The following is a 23,248-nucleotide window of genomic DNA, read 5'->3' as shown; positions in this document are numbered from 1 at the left end:
TCGCAGTTGATATCTATCTAAAGAAACCTCCAATTCCATTCCCAACCATCCATGTTAATCAACACAAACATTTTTCCCCTCCAGTAATGAAATTCACATACTCACTATTCTGAGACATAAAAGAAGCTTCCTCACAATTTCTTCTAAAATTACTTGAGGCTTGTTAAATTCAAATCCATGTCCTTGGCAATAGCTTAGTTGAAGTTACTCACTTACATTTAAATCACCCCTGCCTCTCAGCATTTTAAAAGCATAGATGATATTGTTCTAAATCATCATTTCTCCAGCTAAAAAAAAAGCACTTCAAATATATTCTTGCATTTCAAGCTCTAAGTCCTAGAGGTATGTTTATGCTCTTCTTTGATCTATTCTCAAGATAGTAATGTCCTGATGTACAGTGGCCAAATGGAACCCCGTCTACCTTATGTCTATTTACTTACATCCCAAGGCCTTACTTACTGTTGTCATATTTTTATATCAACATTTGTAAACTTAAAAACATTTATAATGGCATTTTCCAATGTCAATCGTTGTCTACCATGGTGCAATTGCAGATCCTAGCCATTAAATGGCATTTTGAAGTAATTTTTCAATTTGGTCATTCAATTTGGATTTGTCCTACTTTTTGTGGCCAGGCTATACATGGGCAATTTTCCACATTGTTGGATAAATCCCACACTATTGTAGCCGTATTGGAAGAGCTCTACTGGAGGTGTGGCTAGTTCTGGAGTACAAGTTTTCAGTACTACAGCAAAAGGACAAGTATATGGAACCTTACCAGTGCTCAATGGTAGTATAACCTGCAGCTCACAGGCTTGCTTTCATACCTACATACATCCTTGGGATCTAGGTTGTTCCCCACAAAACCGTGCACCCGCAACCCCACACCTCAGCTCTCCCTGGCTCAAGAAAGCATGGACAAACTAAAGCTTCACCAACTTGGTTTGGAGTTTCTTAAGCATGCCCATGGTCCTGAGTTTCCACGCTTCAAGCTCGTTAACCAAGACTGCATTTCTGCATTTGTATCTTCAAAGCTTCTTTAAAACGGGAAATCAATTTTTGGAGGTAAGTTTTCAAATAGGTACGCCATAAAATATATCCCTGTAATTGACATCTTCTACAAAGCTGAACACACCTGTATTTATTTCCGCAATTAAATTCCTTTCACGTATGCACTTTATGTTCATGCGTGTCTATCAGTGTGGGATTCTAAAGATTTGCATACAGATTTGATTGTACTAAAACAGATATTAAATTAGAGTGTCCTTATTGTTTAATTTGCTTAAAACTGGGGTGCATTTTCCTGTTGGAGTTCTCAAAAGTCATCAAGCTGATTTCTCTGCTGTTAGGTTATGCTACCACATGCTGGCACATCATCCCTTGCAATCAAAGCCCTCCATAGATTCTAGGGCTCACCTATCGAGTGTATCACACAGATTAACATTTCATTCTATCTGCTTCCCAGGGGTCTAATCAGCATGCTACGGTTTCAGTAATGCTGCAACCATAATTAAATCGCCTGATGCTGTTAAGGATGATTTTACAGCTTTTTATTTCAGTCCTGACAGAGAGTCCCAGCCCAAGACATTAACCTTTCTTTTCTCTTTTCAGATGCTAATGGGCCTGCTTTGTATTTTCAGAATTTTGTGTTTCTTCTTCAATTTTTTTTTGCTTTGCCATTTGTTTTCACTTTATTGTTTTTGTCTTTCTTGTTCTAAAACATAAATTTTCGCTTTCAAATTTGATGCACCTGTTAACAATTGAAAAGATATCTGCATGATTTTTAACTTCTCTGTGGCTGTGTCTCTGTGCTGTGCTACAGTGAAAAAAATCTATCCATGGGTCAAATTAATTCAACAGAGCTGAAGTCAAGATGGTAGCTGTGTGAAAGTTTCCAAGCAAGCTGGGTGAGGACCCCACGCACACCGGACACTCCCTCTTCCACCTTCTCCCCATCAGGAAAAAGATGCAAAAGTCGAGATCACGTACCAACCGACTCAAGAACAGCTTCTTCCCTGCTGTCATCAGGCCTTTGAATGGATCTACCTCATGTTAAGTTGATCTTTCTCCACATCCTAGCTATGACTGTAGCACTACATTCTGCAATCTCTCCTTTCCTATTATGGTATGCTTTGCTTTTTAAGCACGCAAAAACCAATCCTTTTTGCTGTACACTAATACATGTGACAATAATAAGTCAAATCAAATCTGTTTTCATTGCCTAGGCTTCCATGGCTACAGTTTGTGTTGGGGGAAAAGGCAGGGAAATGAGACAATGGAGTTGCGAGAGGTCTAACTAGGGTAGTCACTGATGGAGATTAGGAATACAGGACCAAGGCTCCAGCCCCTGGGCTGCTAACTCACAAAAATGGCCACAAGCCTCAGTCCTCCCAATATAATTAATTAAAATGAGCACAATAAATTAATTTGCAGGTAGAATCATTTTATTGATTAAGTTTAAATAATAATTGCTAATAATAACTGCGCCCACAACTAATATATGTCACACTGATTAACACTGCATCAATGTAAATATAGAATGATAACTGTTAACAATATCAACAATTTAAAACAAATGTATCCACCATGGAAACAAGTAATATTTATACTTTTGTCCATTCCTAGTGGCATTCAGAATTATTTGGCTTCTCAAGAACACAGAATACATGATTTTGCATTCTTCTGAGAAATCGATACAGTTCTGAGGCTCTGTTTTCATACTGTCTGCTTGTGGCCGAACCTCTCATTTCTCTAGTTGCTAGTTATTGTGGAAAAAAACATGTTCTGTTTGAGCACCATTGCACAGTATGGAGAATATCTACGTCTGAGTTTCTTCATGTTTGGGAATCTTTTCCTAGGTTTTGATGAACTGTTTCAGGTATCTCTTGTCTCTGGTCTGACAATGCTTCATCTCAGGCTATAAGACTTTCCACAATGTTGAATTCTTTGTACAGTCCATCCATGTCAACTTAAGATTGCCCACATGAACACTGTTGCAAAAATTCTTCAAAAGGCTAACTTGGACAATCTGCTGTAAGAACTGTTTCCAGAAAGCTTTCAGTCGCATCAGTCCCTCTTGATACTTTTGCAAAACGTTAAAAAATTCTCTCGTACATTTTCCTTCCTTTAACTTTAAACTGTATGGGGATAATTACTTCAGTTTGCGTTCACCGCAAGCCCAAATTACTTGCCCCAAGTCCTCCTTTCCAAGATCTCCTCCATATCACTCGTTTCAGCTCTTACACCAAGGACATTGACTGACATGGTCTCCAAACCGTAGAACCAAGGAAAAGTTATAACACGCATTCGACGTATCTTGTCCATGCTGATATCTTTGATACAGTCTATGAATAATTTCACATTATTGCTGAGACAGAGAAAGTAAAGCTTAGCTCTTCACTGGCAACCCCCTTGTCCCCATAGTATCTCCATAGTATCTGAGGGCACATTTTCCAGACCTACACTCTGAAAATAGCTTGTCACAGCTATCCAGCATTTTAGCAATCTCTCAATAGCCAGCAGTAGAGAAAGTCACCTGATCACAACATGCCACAATTGATTGTCCTCCGCTTCAACAAAATCATAGAACTTGACTGCTGTCTTTTGCTCAGAGAAATGCTAAAGTGAGCATATGCCTCGAGAATTATGTTTCCTGCACTAACATTAAAGTTTCCGAAAGTGTACCTTGATGTGTTGTGCAAAATATGAGAAAACTGTTGGCAGCAACAATATACTTCTGAGCACCTTTCAGTTTATCATAAACACTGTTGTGGTTTCCTTAATTAACACTTATATCATCAGTTGAAGATGCAAAAAGTCTCTCTAAGCTGAGATGGAAGGCACTGCATGTGGATAATACTTCTTTTGAGATTTCTTCTAATGTTCCTAGCTATCACCATAAAAATTAAATTTCGGACCCCCTTCTCAAAATTGAAATATCTCAAAACAAAGAGATAATACTTAAATGCACACTTCTTTGAGGCATCGATTGTGGAAAAGCAGGAAAGATAATTTGCCTTCATGTACCTAACTGCACTACATTGTTCCTGCTCAGTTTCTATGCCTCTGTTTTCCTTAATATTAGCTCTCTCACCATGGAAGAGTTGTTATAGATTTCTTTGTTAACTTTTGCATGGCAGCAAATGTTTCTGTCAGACTGGTGGTGGCTCACTCCATCATTTTCCTTTCAAGGCAGAGAGGCAATTCTAAAAGTCATCTCAAAGATGATGTACCTGCACTTCAAGTGTTAACTTTGTGCTTTCCTGACAAAGTGTGATGATTCACATTTCCCCTTTCCTGGTAACTGACATTGATATCACAAAGCACAATTTTCAGAATGCACAGAACCACAGCACTTGTCTCACCCTTTGCATTCTTGTTACGAAGTCCCATTCTTTTGATCATTTTGTATTGAATGGCTTTGTTCTCTCTGGTGTTTTAATTTGGTCAATGGTGGTTATGAGGATGACCTGATAGGGTCTTTCTTCACAGATACTGGTCCAGCTGGAAATCATTTTAAATGACTGTCTTTGATGTTAGCCTATGAGGCTAGTAGAGCCATGGCTCCATATCCATTGTGTAACACTGAGGGGGCATCAGGAGGGTAAAGGAACAGGTCTGAAAGAACCTTTTCTAATGGGTACTGGCCACACTGGAAGTGATTCTAGATGACTGACATTGATATTAATTGAAGAGTTGATCATTTGGAACTGCCCCTAATCATTGGTTAATTTAACATTGCTCAGTTAAAACCACCTCCATTGGTCAGAGCATGATGCTGAATGACCACAAATGATGAACCTTCCACTCTGGCTTTCAAACCATAGGACATTGGGTCCAAGGGTATCCAGTATCAGAATGGGGCCAGCTGTGCTGAAAACCAGATGAACGGTCACTATGGATCCAATATATAGTCCATAAATAGTTCACACTCACCTTTATCTTCACTACTGAGCATAAAATCTAAGGAAAATCTGCTTCCAAACTTCAGTATGGATTGTTAGAACTGTAGAATACAACTATAGAATCCCTACAGTATAAAGTAGGCCATTCGGCCCATCAAGCCTGCACCACAACAATCCCACCCAGACCCTTTCCCTGTAACCCCATGTATTTACCCTGATAATCTCCCTGAAACTAAGGAGCAATTTAGCACAGTCAATCCACTTAACCTGCACATCTTGGACTGTGGGAGGAAACCAGAGCACCCGGAGGAAACCAGAGCACCCGAAGGAAACCTACGCAATGGAAAAATGTGCAAATTACACACAGTCACCTGAGGCCAGAACTGAACCCCGGTCCTTGGCGCTGAGAGACAGCAGTGCTAACCACTGTGCCACTCTGGTGTTGAAGTATAGTACACTGCAGCTTATAAAGATCAACTGCCTTGCAGCTTTATAAATTTCTTTACCTAGAAATAGCAGGACGGGGGCTGGGGTTTGCACTGATTACAGAGTTCCACAAAGTTCATACATTGCTCACATATAACCCTGCTTCTTCCTGCTCACAATGCCATAGCTCTCATGAGCTTCAAAACAATTCTACTGAATCAAAGTGTAATTGCCTATGACTGTCTACAACAGTTCATGCTGCTCACTGCTCACGTTTTGACAGTTATCATGATACAGTCCCTAATGAAATAATTCATTCCCCCCAATGTTTGATGCCGAAAGGTGAGCAAAAGTTCATCTCTTCAGAGTCCAAAACCATCCACCACAGGCCTGGCTTGATATCTATGGCAATTTCCATGCATATCTGCAACAATATTGTACAATGTGATCCACAAGATGCAAAGCAAAAAGGGAGGGAGTGATGCCAAAACCCACCAAAAGGGGTGGGTTTTAAGGAATGTCTTCAAGTTGTAGAGGGAGTTGGACAGCTGGAATGGTTCAAGGGCGGTATTTCAAACTTTGGACCACAGACAGCTCATGCACGGCCCGGTGAGGATGAGAAATTTAAATTTGATGTATTATGAAGATTGGGAGACAAGATAGGTGGGTGATCATATAGGCAGTGGACGGGATACAGGACAGAGTCTTGGATGAGTAAAGTTTATTTATTATTAGTACAAGTAAGGCTTACATTAACACTGAAATGAAGTTACTGTGAAATTCCCCTAATTGCCCACTCCAACGCCTGTCCGGGTCAATGCACCTAACCAGCACGTCTTTCAGACTGTGGGAGGAGACCGGAGCACCCAGAGGAAACTCATGCAGACATGGGGAGAACGTGCAAACTCCACATAGACAGTGACCCCAGCTGGGAATCAAACCCAGGTCCCTGGCGCTGTGAGGCAGCAGTGCTTACTTGTCACCCAGTAAGAAAAAGTCCAAGGGATGGGCTCACTATTCATTGTTAACTAGAAAGGTTAAATATAGTATTAAACTTAAAGAAAAGGCAAAGACAGATGGCAGATCAGAGAATCGGACATAATACAAGGAACACAAAGGATGACTAACAGATTAATAAGTAGAGGAAAATTAGAGTACAAGAGAAAGCTAATCAGAAAGATAGGAAAAAAGTTCTTATATTTAAAAAATAAGAGTTAGCAAAGTGAGCATTCATCTTATAAGAATTATACCTAGAGAGCTGATAATGGAAAATAGATACAGGTGAATTGGACAGATATTTTGCATCAGTCTTCAATGTAGAGGAGGCAAGTAACATCCCAGAAGTAGATATGAACCACTCATGAAAATTACAGTCACCAGAGACATGGTACTAAGAAAACTGTTGAAGCTTCAGGCTGACAAGAGTCCAAATCCTGGTGGACTTCATCCTAGAGCGTTAAGATCAGCACAACTTGTGGGCCAAAGGGCCTATTTGTGCTGTAGTTTTTCTATGATTCCAAAAGCAGTGCCTTGTGAGATAGTCGATGCAATGGTTTAACATTTTCCAAAACTCTCCAGATTCGGGGAAGATTCCGTAAGATTGGAAGACAGCAAACATAACTCCATTATTCAAAATGTGAGGGAGACAGAAAGAGGGAAATTACAGCTTAGCGTCTGTCACAGGAAAAATGTTAAAATCTATTATTAGAGGCGTATTGGTAAAATGATATGCCACTAGGATTAGTGCTGGGATCTCAACTGTTTACAATTTATAAAAAATGACTTACATGAAGGGATTGAAAGGGTGGTTGCCAAATTTGTTGATGACACAAAGTTACATAGGACAGTAAGCTGTGAAGTGGACATAGGAGGCTACAAAATGATATAGAGAGATTACATGAATGGGTAAAGATCTGGAAAATGGAGTGTAATATAGAAAAATGTGAAATTGTCCACTTTGGCAGAAAGGATAAAAAAACATAATTTTTAAGCGATGAGAGATTGCAGAGCTTTGAGGTGCAGAGGGATTTGGGTGTCCGAATACATGAATCACTAAAGGTTAAATGTGGTTTTAGCAAGTTATTAGGAAAGCTAACAGAATGTTATCATTAGTATGAGGGGAAGTAAATTCAAAAGTAGGGAGGTTATGCTTCCATTGTACAGGGCATTGGTGAGACCACATTTGGAATATTTTGACAGTATTGGTCTCCTTATTTAAGGAAGGATGTAAATGTGTTGGAAGCAGTTCTGTGAAGGTTTACCAGACTAATACCTGGAATGGGTGGGCTGAGTTATGAGGAAAAGTCGGAGAGGCTAGGCTTGAGCTTGGACAGCAAGAGGCAAATGGATTGAAGAATAAGGATCCTGAAGGTTATTAACAGGGTGAACATGGAGAGCATGTTTCCCATTGTGGGAGAATCTAGAACTAGGAGTGGCTGTTTAAAAATAAGCAATCACTCATTTAAAATGAAGATGTGAAACTCAGAGGTGAACACCATCTGAAAAGGTGATGGAAACAGAGTCTGAATATTTTTAAGGCAGAGTGGATAGATCATTGGTAAGCAAAGGGTTGATAGGTTATGGGGAGTAGGCAGAGTTTAGATCAGAGGTTACTATCAGAGCAGCATGTTGAACGGCCTAATCCTGCTCCTTGTTGATCTAATTTGATTATACTCTCATTTTGTAAGTGTATTGTTAAGATTTCCTGAATAATGCATTTGAGCTCATGACTCTTGGGTTCTCAGTGCAGAAGTAGAGTTGCTGTTACTGTACTCTTAGCACATATATCTGACACTGATTCGCACAGCAGGAATAAATCTTTGTTGGAAAGGAAGAGCCGCCTGTATTTCTGGGACTGAAAGTTAGATATTTGATAATATATTGCCGCATTCCCCTTTTCCAGTGCAGCTCTCCGGTTCAGGGTTCATGATGGGCATATGGGAATGAAGATGATGGTGAGGTCAATGGGCTGCACATTGGAGGGGATGATGTGCAGGACAGAGAGCATTCTATGCTCAATGTCACTCCCTCTCTGCTGTTGTCACCCATTGCTGCTGTTGTGCTCTGTTTTCCTGCATCCCCACATTCCCACCTGCCATGAAAAGCCCTCACTGGTCTAATCTGAAGCAGAGTTTCAACTGGACAGCACCCCCCCACCATAAACAGAACCCATAAAATTAACCAATAATGATCTTTAAAGTATGAAAGCAAAAGAAAACTGAAATACTGAAAATCCAAAACAAAGTTACAAAATGTTGGAAACGGTCTGCTGACCTAACAAGGTTTCTGACAATGGGTGGATAACTTGTATTTCACTTTGTAATAATTGATAAACCTAAAGGAAAGGACGTTATGTACAGAAATGGATTGGCATACTTGTGGAATTTGATTTATTCTTTCACGGGGTGTGGCAGTTGCTGGCATTGAATGACAGGAACAAAGGATTATTTATCTCCCTGTGGTAGGTTAAAGGCACGCCAAAGATGAATCCTATTTAAGTATCCAAATTTATCCATGAACAAAATCTCGACAATTATACTAGTTTAATTAGACCTAATATTAAGGTAAAGTATTTCCTTCAGCACAACTTTCCTTTGTTTTTGAACAATTTTCAGAGAATGCAGGCTACCCATATGGATCCCCGCAGACTATGGCAAGGTCTACAAGACACAACAGGCTACAAGATGAAGGCAAGTAATATCGCCGGCTCCAACACACCCCTCCCTGATGAGCTCAATGCATTCTGCCTGTTTTGAACAAGAGGACAGTGAGAACAGAATAGGAATATGGGTGTAGGGCCTGGGTGGGATTATGGTCAGTGCAGACTCAATAGGCTGAATGGCCTCTTTCTGTACTGTAGGGATTCTATGAGCAGGCCCTCCACCCTGGAAGCTTTGGATGAACTTGTATCCGAGGTCACCATTGCAGATGTCAGAGCAGCTTTCTTGAAAGTCAGCCCACAGAAAGCAACTTGCCTGGATGGGGTACCGGATGACCACTCATATCCTGCGGGGATGAGTTGGTGAGGGTATTCGCAGACATTTTCAAACTCTCTTTACAACAATCTGAGGTCCCTATCTGCTTCAAGAAGACGACCATCATCCCAGTACTAAAAAAAAACAAGCAGTGTGCCTTAATGACTATCAGCTGGTGACTCTGACATCCATCATTATGAAGTGCTTCGAAAGGTTAGTCACGACACAAATTAATTCCAGCCTCCCGGACTACCTGGATCCGCTACAGTTTGCCTCTTGCCACAACAGGTCCACAGCAGACGCCATTTCCCTGGCCCTGCACTCAACCCTGGAACACCTAGATAACAACGACACCTATGTCAGACTCCTATTTATTGACTACAGCTCAGCCTTCAACACCATTATTTCCACGAAACTCATCTCCAAACTCCGTGGCCTGGGCTATGGCACCTCCCTCTGTGATTGGATCCTGAACTTCCTAACCCACAGACTACAATCAATAAGGATAGGCAACAACATTTTCTCCACAATCATCCTCAACACCGGTGACCCACAAGGTTGTGTTCTCAGCCCCCTATTATACTGCATCTATGACTGGGTGGCCAAATTCCCCTCCAACTTGATTTTCAAGTTTGCTGACAACACCACTGTAGTGGGTCGGATCTCAAACAATAAACAGACAGACTACAGGAATGAGATAGAGAATCTGGTGAACTGGTACGGCAACAATAACCTCTCCTTCAATGTCAACAAAATGAAGGAGGTTGTCTTCAACTTTAAGAAGTGTAATGGAGAACATGCCCCTGTGTATATTAATGAGGTCAAACTAGAAATGGTCGAGACCTTCAAGTTTTTAGGTGTCCAATAACGTGTCCTGGTCTCCCCATGCTGATACAATAGTTAAGAAAGCTCACCAACGCCTCTACTTTGTCAGGAGACTGAAGAAATTTGGCATGTCAGCTATGACTCCCACAAACCTTTACAGATGCACCATTTAAAGCATTCTTTCTGGTTGTTTCACAGCTTGGAATGGCTTCTGTTCTGCCCAAGACCACAAGAAAACTACAAAAGGTCATGAATGTAGCCCAATCCATCACGCAAACCAGCCTCCCATCCATTGACTCTGTCTAGACTTGCTGCTGCCTCAGCAAAGCAGCCAGCATGATTAAAGACCCCACACTTCCTCTCTCCCATCTTCTTACATCGGGAAAAAGGTACAAAAATCTGAGAGCATGCACCAACCGACTCAAGAACAACTTTTTCACTGCTGCCATCAGACTTTTGAATGGATCTATCTTGCATTAAGTTGATCTTTTTCCTACACCCTGGCTATGACTGCAACACATCCTGCACTCTTTAGTTTCCTTCTCTATAACGGTATGCTTTGTCTGCACAACGGCAAAAAACAATACTTTTCACCATATACTAATACATGTAACAATAATAAATCAAATCAAAACTATCATAGAATTCCTACAGTGCAGAAGGAGGCCATTTGGCCTATCGAGCCTATACTGACAACAATCCCACCCAGGCCCCATCTCCACAACGTCACATATTTTTTGGATTGTGTGAGGAAACCCACACAGACTGGAGAGAATGTGCACACAGATAGTCACCCAAACCAGGAATCGAACCTGGGTCCCTGGTGCTGAGGCAGCAGTGCTAAGCATTGCCACCCTTTGCCATTCCAAACGTAAACCAGTTTGGAAATCGTCCCCAGTGACCTGATGTCCCTGAAGTTTACAGCCTCATAGAAAACTGCTGAAACAAACAGGATTCCATTCTCCAAACATGAGAATTTTTTTTATTAATTTGACTAACCTCTTTATCTATTCATCCTGATTTTGCAGCATGCAATTTGTTATTTGTCATTTGTTCTCAAGTGCTACCAGCTGCCATGTGTTTAATCATCGATGCAATAATTGCAGTATTTGTAACTAATTGTGACTGACAATCAAAAATGCACTATGATGTTTCTGGCATAACTGATGTATTTCTGTCACTACAGAAAAGTTGGAAATTACAGCAGAAACCAGTTATTACCTTGATACTCTCTCTAATCAGTGATGAGCAAAATCATGTTTTGATTTTCTTTTCCTCCCCTTATTTTTAATTTGGTTTAATTTTCTTACTCTCTCTCTCTGGTTTTCTCCAGCCCACACAACATTGACTGCATACACCAGTAGACAGCTTCCTATTCTTCTTGAGTTGTGAATCCTCTTATGTTGGCCTCTAGATGGATGTGATTTGGTCAAGAGTAATTAAACTGCTGCTATTCCCTTCCAGGTTTGTTGTCTATGTGAATACCTTATTTAAGGTCACGAAGACACTGTAGCTAATGTGGGCAGCACGGTGGCACAGTGGTTTGCACTGCTGCCTCACAGTTCCAGGAACCTTGGTTCAATTCTCAGCTTGGGTCACTGTCTATGTGGCATTTGCACGTACTCCCCATGTTTGCGTGGGTTTCCTCCAGGTGCTCCAGTTTCTTCCCACTGTCCAAAGATGTGTGGGTTAGGTGCTTTGGCCAAGCTAAATTGCCCCTTAGTGTGCTGGGATGCGTAGGTTAGAGGGATTAGCGCAGTAAATATGTGGGGTTATGGGGTTAGGTCCTAGGTGGGATTGTTGTCAGTGCAGACTCAATGGACTGAATGGCCTCCTTCTGCACTATAGAAATTCTGTAACTCAATGACTCTTAAGATAAAGTTTAAAAAATGTAGGAAGTTACAATGTTAAATCCGCATCTCTAAATATTGTGATAATATACACTTGTTTTTGCATTCTTTGTGGAATAGACCTGTGTGTTCTTATTGTGAGTGTCGCATTTGATCCTGAGTTGAAGTTATGACCGCACACTTGAGCCATCATTAACACCGCCAATCTTCACCTCCCTAACATTGCCTGACTTTGACCCTATCTCAGTTCATCTGCTGCTGAAATTCTCACTTGTAACTTTGTACTTCTGGACTTGAATAGACCAAGGATTCTAAGGCCCCACCATCTTCAGCTGCGTCATTAATGACTTGCCTTCCATTATGAATTCAGAAGTGGGGATGTTCACAGAGACTGCACAATGCTCAGCACCATTCATGATTCCTCAGATACTCAAGTAGTCCAATCCAAATACAGCAAGACCTGGACAGTATCCAGGCTGGGGCTGACAAGTGGCAAGCAATATTCGCGCTACACAAATGCCAAACAATTACCATCTCCAACACGAGAGGATCTAACCATCACAGCTTGACATTCGATAGCATTGCCGTGGCTGAATTCCCCACTATCATCAACCTGGGGGCTTACCATTGGCCAAAAGCTGAGCTGGACCAGCCATATAAATACTGTGGCTACAAGAGCAGTTTAGAGGTTAGGAATCCTGCAGTGAGTAACCCACCTCTTGGCCTATCCATCATCTACAAGTCACAAGTTAGTTGTGTGATGGAATACTCTCCACTTGCCTGAATGAGTGCAGCTCCAACAACACTTAAGAAACTCGACACAATCCAGGACAAAACAAACTTTCAATCCCTTCATCACTGATGAACAGTGACAGCCATGTGTACCATCTACAGTTTGCACTGTAGGAACTCACCAAGGCTACTTAGACAGCACCTTCCAATCCTATGACTGTTACCACCTAGAAGGACAAGGGCAACAGAAAGCTAGGAACACCACCACCTGGAGGCTTCATGCCAAGTCAGTCACCATCCTGACTTGAAAATATATTGCCATTTCTTCCCAATTTTGATGGGTCAAAACCAAACAGCACTTGGGTGTACCTACACTTCAGGGACTGCAGTGGTTCAAAGTGGCAGCTCACCACCACCTGACCATGGGCAACTAGGAATGGGCAATAAATGCTGACCTAGCCAAGCAATGCGAATGTCCCACCTTCTGCCCTTCATAAAGTTGAGGCTGTCCAAACTCTGCTGCTTGTTTCTTACCTCAGATCACATCCCGTTGATCCTTCTGCTTGGTTTCTTGATCAGGAGGCTGTTTAAGTAAAGTCCTGAGTTTAGAATTCTCATCCTGGTTTTCAAGACCCTTCATGGCCTCACCGCTTTCTACACCTGTAATCTCTTCCAGTTCCACAGCCTTCTGAGACACCTGCGCTCATCGAATTTTGGTCTCAGATGCATCCCCGATTTTAATTCCTCCACTGTTAGTGCCTGTACTTTCAGCTGCCTAGACCCTAATCTCTGGAATTCCCTCCCTATATCTTTTGCTTTGCTATCTCGCTTCCTCTTTTAAGATGTTACTTAAAGATGACCTAAAATCTCCTCATGTGTTTTGGTGTTATGCTTTGTTCTATAATGCTCCTGTGAAGTACCTTGGCATATTTTATTATGTTAAAGGCACTGACACATGTTACACACAAGTTATAAACACAAGTTGTGGAAATGCCTTATTGAATATATACAGAAAATCCGATCAGTCACCTTCTCAAAACATAATTACGTTTGTCAAACACTCCTTGACATTAAACAAATTCAGTTTTTCAGAAACTGAAGTTAGATACAGGTGTCTACAATGACTGCCTCCTTCCTTTCCTTCCTTCTTGACTAAAGGTGTTAAATTTTCAAATTCCACACCTCAATTCTCCTTTTTGAGGAGGATTAAAAATTGTGATCAGACTTTGTCAAAAGTTTTGCTTTTCCAAAGGGTGCTACTTGACCCACCTCACCGACTCTTCAAAAAAAAAACAGAAAATGATCTGTGATGATTGAACAAAGATAGTAGCAGATGCAGTACAATGGGTCTCAAATTTCCTGTGCTAGAAAAGGGGAAATATTATAGCACTTCCATTGCTTGTTTCATTCTAACCTGAACAGATTAGTAGTGTATAGAACTTGAGTATTTACTCAAAGAAACACTTGGAAAACAAAAACAGAAAATGCTGGAAAATCTCAGCAGATCTGACAGAATCTGTGGAGAGAGAACAGAGCTAATTTTTCATGTCTGCTTGACCCTTCATCAGAGCTGAAGGCAATGAAAATAGGATGAGATTTATATTGGTAATGTGAAGTGGGGGTCGTAATTGACAAAACTGTCGGAGACAAAAAGACAAAGGGGATGTAAATTGTGATGATCATGGCTAAGAAGGGTGTTGATAGCGGCCATTAAGAGATCAGAATATGTAAAATGGCAGAACAAAGGTAAGCAGAGCGTCAAGAGACAAACTGACACAAATAACTGGTGGCCATAGTGGGGTGGAGGAAAAACAAGATGGAAAGCGAGATTTAAAAAATGTGAACAAATGAAATAATGGTAGAAATGAACATTAAAATAAAAATAAATAAGATAAAATAAATGTAAATGTTGTGGAAGTGAAGGAGAGAGTTCATGCTCTAAAGTTGTTGAACTCAACTCAATCTTAAGTCCAGAAAGTTGTAAAGTGCCTAATCAGAAGATGAGGTACCATTCTGCCACTTTGTGTTGGGCTTCACTGAAACATTGCAACAGACCAAGGACAGACATGGGCACATTAGAGCAGGATGGTGTGCTGAAACACCAAGTGACAGGAAGGTTTGGGTTCTGCTTGCAGACAGACTGAAGGTGTTCTGCAAAGCGGTTATCCAGTCAACGGTTGGTTGCCCAAATGTAGACGGGACCACATTGGGTGCAGTGAATGCAATGGACCAGATTAAAGGTGCTGCTTCATCTGAAAAGTGTGCTTGGGCCCTGGGATGGTGAGCAGGGAAGAGGTAAAGAGGCAGGTGTTGCTCCTTCTAGATGTCATGGACAGAAGATGAGGTATTGGGTGTGATAGAGGGAGGACCAGGGTATCGCAGAGGGAACGGTCCCTGCAGAATGCTGACAGGGATGGTAGGTGTGTTTGGTGGCGGCATCATGCTGGAGTTGGCAGAAATGATGGATCCTTTGAAGACAGTGGCTGGTAAAGTGAAAAGGGAGGACAAGGAGGGAGCCCTATCCTGATTCTGGAAGGGAAGGGATGGGATGTGAGCAGTGGCATGGGAGATGAGTTGGATACAGTTGAGAGTCCTGTTAATCATAGTGGGTGGGAAAGCACAATTACAGAAGAAGGAAGACATTTTGGAAGATGGCATGGTCGGAACAGATGTAATGCTGGCAAAGGAACTGAGGAAATAGGATGGTGTCCTTACAGACATGGGGTATGAAGACCTGTCATTAAGCTTAGCTTAGAAAACATATTGTGTGTGCACATTAAAACATATCAAACACATCAAAACACATGCATATGCACATCAAAAATGAGTATACCAGTTTCAGCTAAACTTACCTTTATTCCATCTGATCGAGGCTTAATAAACAAACTGATATGCGCATGCAAGATACTCAATGGGAGGACACTGAAACTTAAACTATAGCTCCTTACCAGATATCCAAAGAAGCCCATCAGCCATACATCCTGCATGACAGGACAGTGATCTATCAAATGACTGAACAAAAGACCACTTGTTTTTCTTTGTACAGTATCTTTCCACAGTGGGCAAAACCTGCCTCAGTTCATTCCTCCCACCCACTGCATATAGGTATTCGTCCAAGGCTCCAAGTACAAAATGCTCACGGCAGTTTTTCATAGGAGCTATTTCAGTCCAAGTGTTACTGCGAGGATCATAACGACATGCAGTCCTCACTGCACAAGTACGACCTGTTGCATGCTCTACCTCCCCACCTGCAACAAAAAGGAAGTCTCCCATGACAGCCACGCAATGATGACTTCTTCCCACAGGCATTGGGGACAGCTCACTCCAGTTTGAAACCCTTGCTATGTGGACATTCTCCTGGTTCACTGGATTAAAATATCGCAGGTCTCTCACTTTGCAAATCTCCCGCTTCTTACCACCCACAATGTAAAGTGTTTCTGACTGGAAGCGAGGTCGTGTCCTGATGGTTTGCCATATGGGCTGTGCATAGATGCTCTGGTGGTACTCCAAGGATTCAGTCACGAAAGCTGTGGCAGTTTCACTGGCCTGAACCAGAGGGTGAGACAGAGCCACAGCATGAAGTGTATCAACATCCATCAAACCGAAGCGTACATATTGTAAGAGCTCATCCATGTACTGATACCGACAACCATGTTCCAACCATCTGACGGCCAGCTGTCAAAATAGAACAGAGCAGCCCAGTTAGTCTTTTAAAGCAAGAACATATTGTAACATTTCCGTGAACAATCAACAATAATAACACTTAAGACAATGGAAATTTTGAATTAGTGAATATTCCCAGCACTGAAACACATATCTAGGATACAGTGGTTCTATCTGGCAAGCAAAATATTGTTAATAGCTAATTTTGAAATTCCATTCCCTCCTTCGTTCAATCTCAGACTATAACTTGGGAATCTTTAAAAAAAAAATCAGTAGTAATGCAGAGCAAGATATTCTCAGTCTGAAGTTAAAATCATAATTGCATTCAAGAATAATAATGAATTTAAATGGATTGTATGACCAAATGCCACTGATCCTTTACTGCATTTATATTCCATTTAACTGGTGTGTAAATGCCTACTTATCAGACACAAGAATGCCAAAATAAATCAACATTTTTTAATATACTGCTGTAACTATGGGTCTTGGCTTCCTCGGAGTGGCAATCAATGGCAGTAGATTACCACACTGTACCAACTTACCTGTGCTTCAATTCTAAAGTGCCTGTCTCATCCGAACTTCTTGACTCAGGTTGGGTGAGACTCAGGCAGTGAAGTACATCCTGGACTCCAGCAGCCAAGTGTAAAATGAGCAGAGCCTCTTTTATTAAGAAAATGCCATTAGCTGTCATTAAACTGGTGAATTTAAATGTTCCATTAAAAATAGCAAGACAGGGATAAGGTAAGGTTCTAAAGTAATTAAATGGGATGTAAGGATCCAGACATTGGCCAGGAGGGGAGAGGGTAGTCCAAAATTGGTGGGGTGGTTGTAGGCCGATGGAGGATGGGGCTAATCAAGGGGGGAAGGTTGGGGAATCTCATGGCAGTGGGGAGTACTGTGGGGGATGGGGTGCTTTGTTGGGGGTGTGGGGTGTCCTAGGCAGGGCTCGTTCTGAGTATTTAAAATAGTAACGCTTAAGGTAGAAATGCTTTTTTTTCCTTCAAACTCTTTCACAGTAACTACAGACGCAAAACTGACAGAACTGTCCAAAGTTAGTGATTTAAATCGCTTTGTGGGATTGTTCCCAACGTAGCCCAAATGTTCAGGGGAAGCTAGGCCTTCTGGACAATTGTCAGGTAAACACTTAGCTAGGAACGTCCCAGACGGATTTCCCAACGCTTCTCTGGGGTGCCCCCAAAATCCTTGGTGGAGCCAGGAATATACAGGCTCATATTCTCGCTGAGAATCAATGGAATGCTTTTCTTAAAAAAGGCATTTTCTTTTGGGCTGGAGCAGAAACAAATAGTTTTCCACTGTTTGGAGTCAGACTGGGGGTGCAACTTTAGTTTCATTTAACGAAGCTTTGTGGAGAAAAGGCACTGGCACTCCGCAGTACTGGGCAGCTACCTTCTCTCAAGAATACAACAGGAGCAATTTATTTTTGTACCTTTCAGACAATGGATAGTTTGGACATTAGCCATTTAACACATCATTATAGTTGAGTAGGATTGATAGTTTAACACAAGATTACAGCCAGGTATATATAGACATTGGCATTTAACATTGCATTATTTCATAGGATGGATACATTTCCTCTATCAGTGACTATCAATTACTTAGTTTCAGTCTACATATACAGCAATTGGTTTTCCTGCATTTATGTATTCCCGTTCCCATTTATGGCTAATCTCCTTATTGTCCTTGGTCTGTCCTTATCTTAAAAGTGCATCAAGCTCTCTACTGCCTTCCTGCAGTATATGATTCCTACATGTTTAACTTTAAATAACTGTTTGTCTTGCATGTTTTTAGTTTCAAGTAGCTGTCTTAATGTCTCTCTCCCAGGTAATTTTTTTTTGTGTGCCAGGTAGACATCTTTGTGATTTTTCCCACTACAGCCCCCTCTTTTGGTCCATTTTTTTTTTAAATAATCCCTAGACCAACAGCTGCATCTTCACATGTAGAATTCAATTTTATTCTTTCCTTCTTTGTTTCTTCTGATGTCTTTGGGGATCTGCATCATGGGTTCTTCCTCGATGGATACACTAGCTCCTGGCACAATTCTCGTTACCATAACCTTGGAGCAGACTTTTAGGCAGCCATCAATTAGACAATAGACAATTACAATTGAAATAAATATGACCAATTCATGTAATAAATAAGATTCCCAGGACCGCCCGCCCCACTAGCCATTCCAGCCAGTTACTTCCTTTCTTGGGTCCCTGCCTGAAGCTATCAAGTTGTTCTCTGATGTTATTGATGATTCGTGTAATGTTATAAGACTCGTCTGTGACATGGGTTATGCATTTATTACCTATAGTTGTACACACTGCCCCTTGTTGTGCTAACTGGTAGTCCACTGCGTATCGTGTCTGTTGTGCATATAATCTCAGTTCAGCCATTTCTTGGTTAACAGCTCCAGTGCTTTTGAAGTGCTGTTTCCCAGGACTGTTAGTCCACAAACAATATGATTCCTATTCTTTGCACTAATTATTCCTGCCGCATGCACCCCACCCCGCCCCCCCCCCCCCCCCCCGCCCCCCAGAGATAGGGCTCCAAGGAACCCATATCCCAGTGAGGATCCCATTGTGCCCACGGCTTCCTGATCAGTGCAGAATTCCTTGCTGATAGCCCGAGTTACTATTCTCCTCTGTATATGCCCCCTCTGAGGGCATGGAGCCATCAGTGGTTCTATTGTTCTTACTGCAAAATGGTTCGAGAGGTTTGGTGTTTCTGTCGTGTAAGTACCATTGAAGAGGAACACATATCCCTTCTTAGCCCAGTAACATTTAGTGTCTTGATTATGAGTTTGTTCATATTGCCAATTGTTCGGTTTACTTGACTCCCCGTTTGATCCCACCACCTGGTAAGTATCAAATGGGTATGTCCATTTGGCTGAGCTTATGAGTGTTCCATTGCACTGTCCACAAATGAGCTGTCTTCCCGCGGTTATATTCAGACATTCCTGTTCATCACAAGTGCAAGTAAACTGTTCCTTATTAACCCAATAATGTTGACGGACACACTGCATCTGCACGCAGCAATCATTCTTGGGGACCAAGACATAGGCACATCCCCATCCCTGCCCCGTAAAACAAAGCAGATAGCTTGCAGTATCTAAACAAACTTTTCCTCCCACCTGTTGGAACCCCCTGCACACAAGGTCTGTGGGATTCGCAAGTTCCACACATCTCCCCTGTATACCTCTTTTATATTTGCCAATTTGTCCCTTACAGGGTGCATCTAATGTATCTACAGTATATAAGTCATGAGGGGTGGCTACAAATAGGGCTTCAATTGATTGTGCTAATGGGTAACATACAGTTCGATTCCCATGTAAATGTACATGAGTTTTGTAAAATAGATTATTCTAGGCAATCTAGGCAAATTTACAATCGCGACAATGCAAAGTTGCATACGCGATTACATACATATTCGCAATGATCGAATATCAAACCTAACACTATAATTTATATAATCTCCAAAAGTTATATTATCTATTGATCCGCACATGCCAGTTGTTCTTGCTTGCAGTCTTTGCCTGTGTTGAGGAAAGCAGTTCTGTTAGTTCACTCATTCACGCATTTCTTTGTGTAATTTCAGCTGTATCCAATGTTTCCATATATCTTTCCCTCTTATGTCTATACAGGCACAGGTGTCTCCACTAATTATAACTTCATATGGCCCATTCGATTTTGGCGCAAACCCTGGTTTATCAGGTAATGTTTTTATTAGGATGCGGCTCCCCGCTGTTGGGATGTCAGGGAGCATTTCAAGCTCTCTCTCTGCGTTTCTTTGTTCCTCATTGCTTGTTTACCAATTTGCGTATCCCTTTGAGTTGGGTGCTTAGTTCCTGATTTTATCTTTTAGTGGACACACATCGGTCCCACCTGTTATGATGCTTTCTGGTAATTGCATCGCCTGTCCTGTTCATAAGGGGTTAATCCGGTTGTCCAGTTTGTGGTAGTTCTTAATCTCATTAGTATAGTGGTCAACACCTCTGCCCACATTTTTCCCGATGTTTGTTTGGCTTTAGCCAGTGCATTCTTAAGCGTTCTATTCATACATTCCACCATTCCAGAACTCTGTGGGTGGTAAGGGATGTGAAATTTTTGTTTTATCCCCATTAATTGGCATACTGTTTTTACCACCTTTCAGTGAAGCGCATCCCTTGGTTCAAATCGATTTGTAGGGATACTCCCCATCTAGGGATTATCTCTTTTTTTCAATATCCTAACCACTGTGGTAGCAGTACAATATGTAGGGAAAGCTTCTACCCACCTGGTGAACCTGTCTATAATAACCAGACAATAAGTTTTGTCATGGGATTATGGTAGTGGTCCTGTGAAATCTATTTGCAGATGTTCCCAGGGTCCTTTTGGTCTTGGCTGGTGTTCCATTTTAATTTTTATGGGTCTACTAGGGTTCCGTTGCACGCACGTCACGCATCAATGACAGTGTCGGGCTATACCTCTTCCCATTCCTTTCCACCACCATTCCTTTCCTATACTACTTATCATGGCCTCTCTACCCACATGTGAGAGTCCATGGTGTAGTTCTAACAGAGTATTTTGTACGCACTCTGATGCTATTACCTTATCTTCCCATCTCAAAACGTTATCAGTCCCTTTGACTGCTCCCTGGGCTTCCCATCTCTCTTTTTCCTCTTTAGAGGTGTCCTCATATCTATTTCATCTCCTGTCTGTTCCGTTGCTGCTATTGGTAGCTCGCCAACTGTCTCCTGTTCTAAGGCTAACCATGCCACCCTATCTGCGCTTGGTTCCCTTTGAAATTTAACCAGTCCGGGTTATCTCTTCCTTGTTCTTTCTGGTGCGCTTCAATTTTGATAACTGCGGCTTCTCTAGGTTTCTCGCTAACTCTCAACAATGCCTCAATTCTTTGCTGGTGCTTAATAGGGGGTCCACCCGTGGTTATGAACCCTCTTCTTCCCAATGCTATCATGTAGTCATGTATGACTCCAAATGCATAGCGACTATCTGTACAGATGTTCACTATTTTACCTTCAGATAACTTAGTGCCTGTGTGAGTGCCACTAGTTATGCCACTTAAGAACATAGGAACATAAGAAATAGGAGCAGGAGTAGGCCATCTAGCCCTTCGAGCCTGCCCCGCCATTCAATAAGATCATGGCTGATCTGTCGTGGCTCAGTTCCACATTCCCGCCCTCTCCCCATAACCCTTAATCCCCTCTCTTATCAAAAACCCATCAGCCCGCGTCTTAAAAATATTTAGCGAGGTAGCCTCCACCACTTCAACAGGCAGAGAATTCCAGAGATTCGCCATCCTTTGAGTGAAGAAGTTCCTCCTCAACTCCGTTCTAAACCGCTCCCCCTTTATCTTGAGGCTGTGCCCCCTAGTCCTACTATCCTTTCTGAGCGGAAAGAGTCTCTCCACCTCTATCCTATCCATCCCATTCATCATCTTATACGTCTCAATGAGATCTCCCCTCATTCTTCTAAACTCTAACGAGTACAAGCCTAGTTTATTCAGCCTCTCCTCATAGCTCAACCCCCTCAACTCCGGCATCAGCCTAGTAAACCTCCTCTGCACTCCCTCCAAGGCCAAAATATCCTTGCGTAAGTACGGCGCCCAAAACTGCACACAGTACTCCAGCTGCGGCCTCACCAATGCCCTATACAGCTGCAGCAAGACCTCCCTACTTTTATATTCAATCCCCCTCGCGATGAAGGCCAGCATCCCATTCACCTTCCTGACCACCTGCTGCACCTGCAAGCTGGGTTTTTGCGACTCATGCACAAGGACCCCAAGGTCCCTCTGCACCGTCGCCTGCTGCAGTTTTTCGCCCGTAAGTAATAATCCTTCCTACCATTATTCCTACCAAAGTGGACCGCCTCGCACTTGCCAACATTAAATTCCATTTGCCATTTCCTGGCCCATTCGCCCAGCCTATCTAGATCCTTCTGCAGACTCTCCACACCCTCCGCGCAATTTGCCGTTCCACCAATCTTGGTGTCATCAGCAAATTTCGACACCCTACACTTGGTTCCCTCCTCCAGATCATCTATATAAATGGTAAATAGCTGAGGCCCCAGCACCGGCCCCTGGGGCTCTCCACTAGTCACCATCCGCCAATCCGAATAGCACCCGTTGACCCCCACTCTCTGCCTCCTATTTGACAACCAATCCTCTATCCACGCTAACACCCTACCCCCAACTCCATGCCCCCTTACCTTCTGCAATAACCTCTTGTGAGGTACCTTGTCAAACACCTTCTGAAAACGCCTTCTATCCACTTGCGTGGATAGACCTCCTATCCAATCCTTCCTGACTTTACTGTCTCTAATTTGTCATTCACTACTGCCCACCCTGTCCGGGGTGATCCTTCCACATATCTGTGTGACCCATCTACAAAATAGTCTCCTCAGCTGTCATTGCGGGCATATCCTTTGTCCTACCCTCTCCTTTGTCCATATCTATATCCTCACAATTGTGTGGCTCTCCAATGTCTAAAATCTCTTCTGCTGAGTTATTCCCTGTATCCCTTATTATCGATGTGGATATGCTGGCGTTGGACTGGGGTAAACACAGTAAAAAGTCTGACAACGCTAGGTTTAAGTCCAACCGATTAAATCCAACCAATTGGTTGGACTTAAACCTGGTGTTGTCAGACTTTTTACTCCCTTATTATTATCATGGATTTGCTTGAAGGTAGGGGGACAGCTTCCCACTTACTCCTTCTCATGTTTGAGACTGACCTTAGTTTTCCCGTGTTCAACATTTCCATCAAGGTGTATTTGGTGTGAAGGATTATATTCCCTGTCATGATTAGTGGCTCACTAACCTTTATGGCCCAGGTGGCTATGCATCTTGACGGTCCGGTGACCACCAGTCCTTC

At 42.2% G+C, this 23,248-nt stretch overlaps 1 protein-coding gene across 5 annotated transcripts in view; it reads right to left on the bottom strand.

The window, feature by feature from the left end:
- klhl32 (kelch-like family member 32) overlaps positions 1 to 23,248 on the bottom strand; it is a 277,267-nt gene that overhangs the window by 43,201 nt on the left and 210,818 nt on the right. For 4 of the 5 annotated variants that reach the window (XM_080192648.1, XM_080192649.1, XM_080192650.1 and 1 more), the window contains one exon: positions 15,660 to 16,386. In XM_080192648.1, coding sequence (XP_080048774.1) covers positions 15,660 to 16,386 — 727 coding nt within the window. Of the gene's footprint in view, positions 1 to 15,659; positions 16,387 to 23,248 lie in introns of those variants that run through there. The other variant, XR_013887023.1, reaches the window with a different exon arrangement.

The sequence above is a fragment of the Carcharhinus amblyrhynchos genome, chromosome 7 (assembly GCF_965287045.1).
Source record: "Carcharhinus amblyrhynchos chromosome 7, sCarAmb.v2.hapA, whole genome shotgun sequence".
In the NCBI taxonomy this organism is placed as follows: Eukaryota; Metazoa; Chordata; class Chondrichthyes; order Carcharhiniformes; family Carcharhinidae; genus Carcharhinus; species Carcharhinus amblyrhynchos.
Note: the sequence above shows the minus strand (reverse complement) of the source record. Positions and strands in the feature narration are given on the sequence as shown.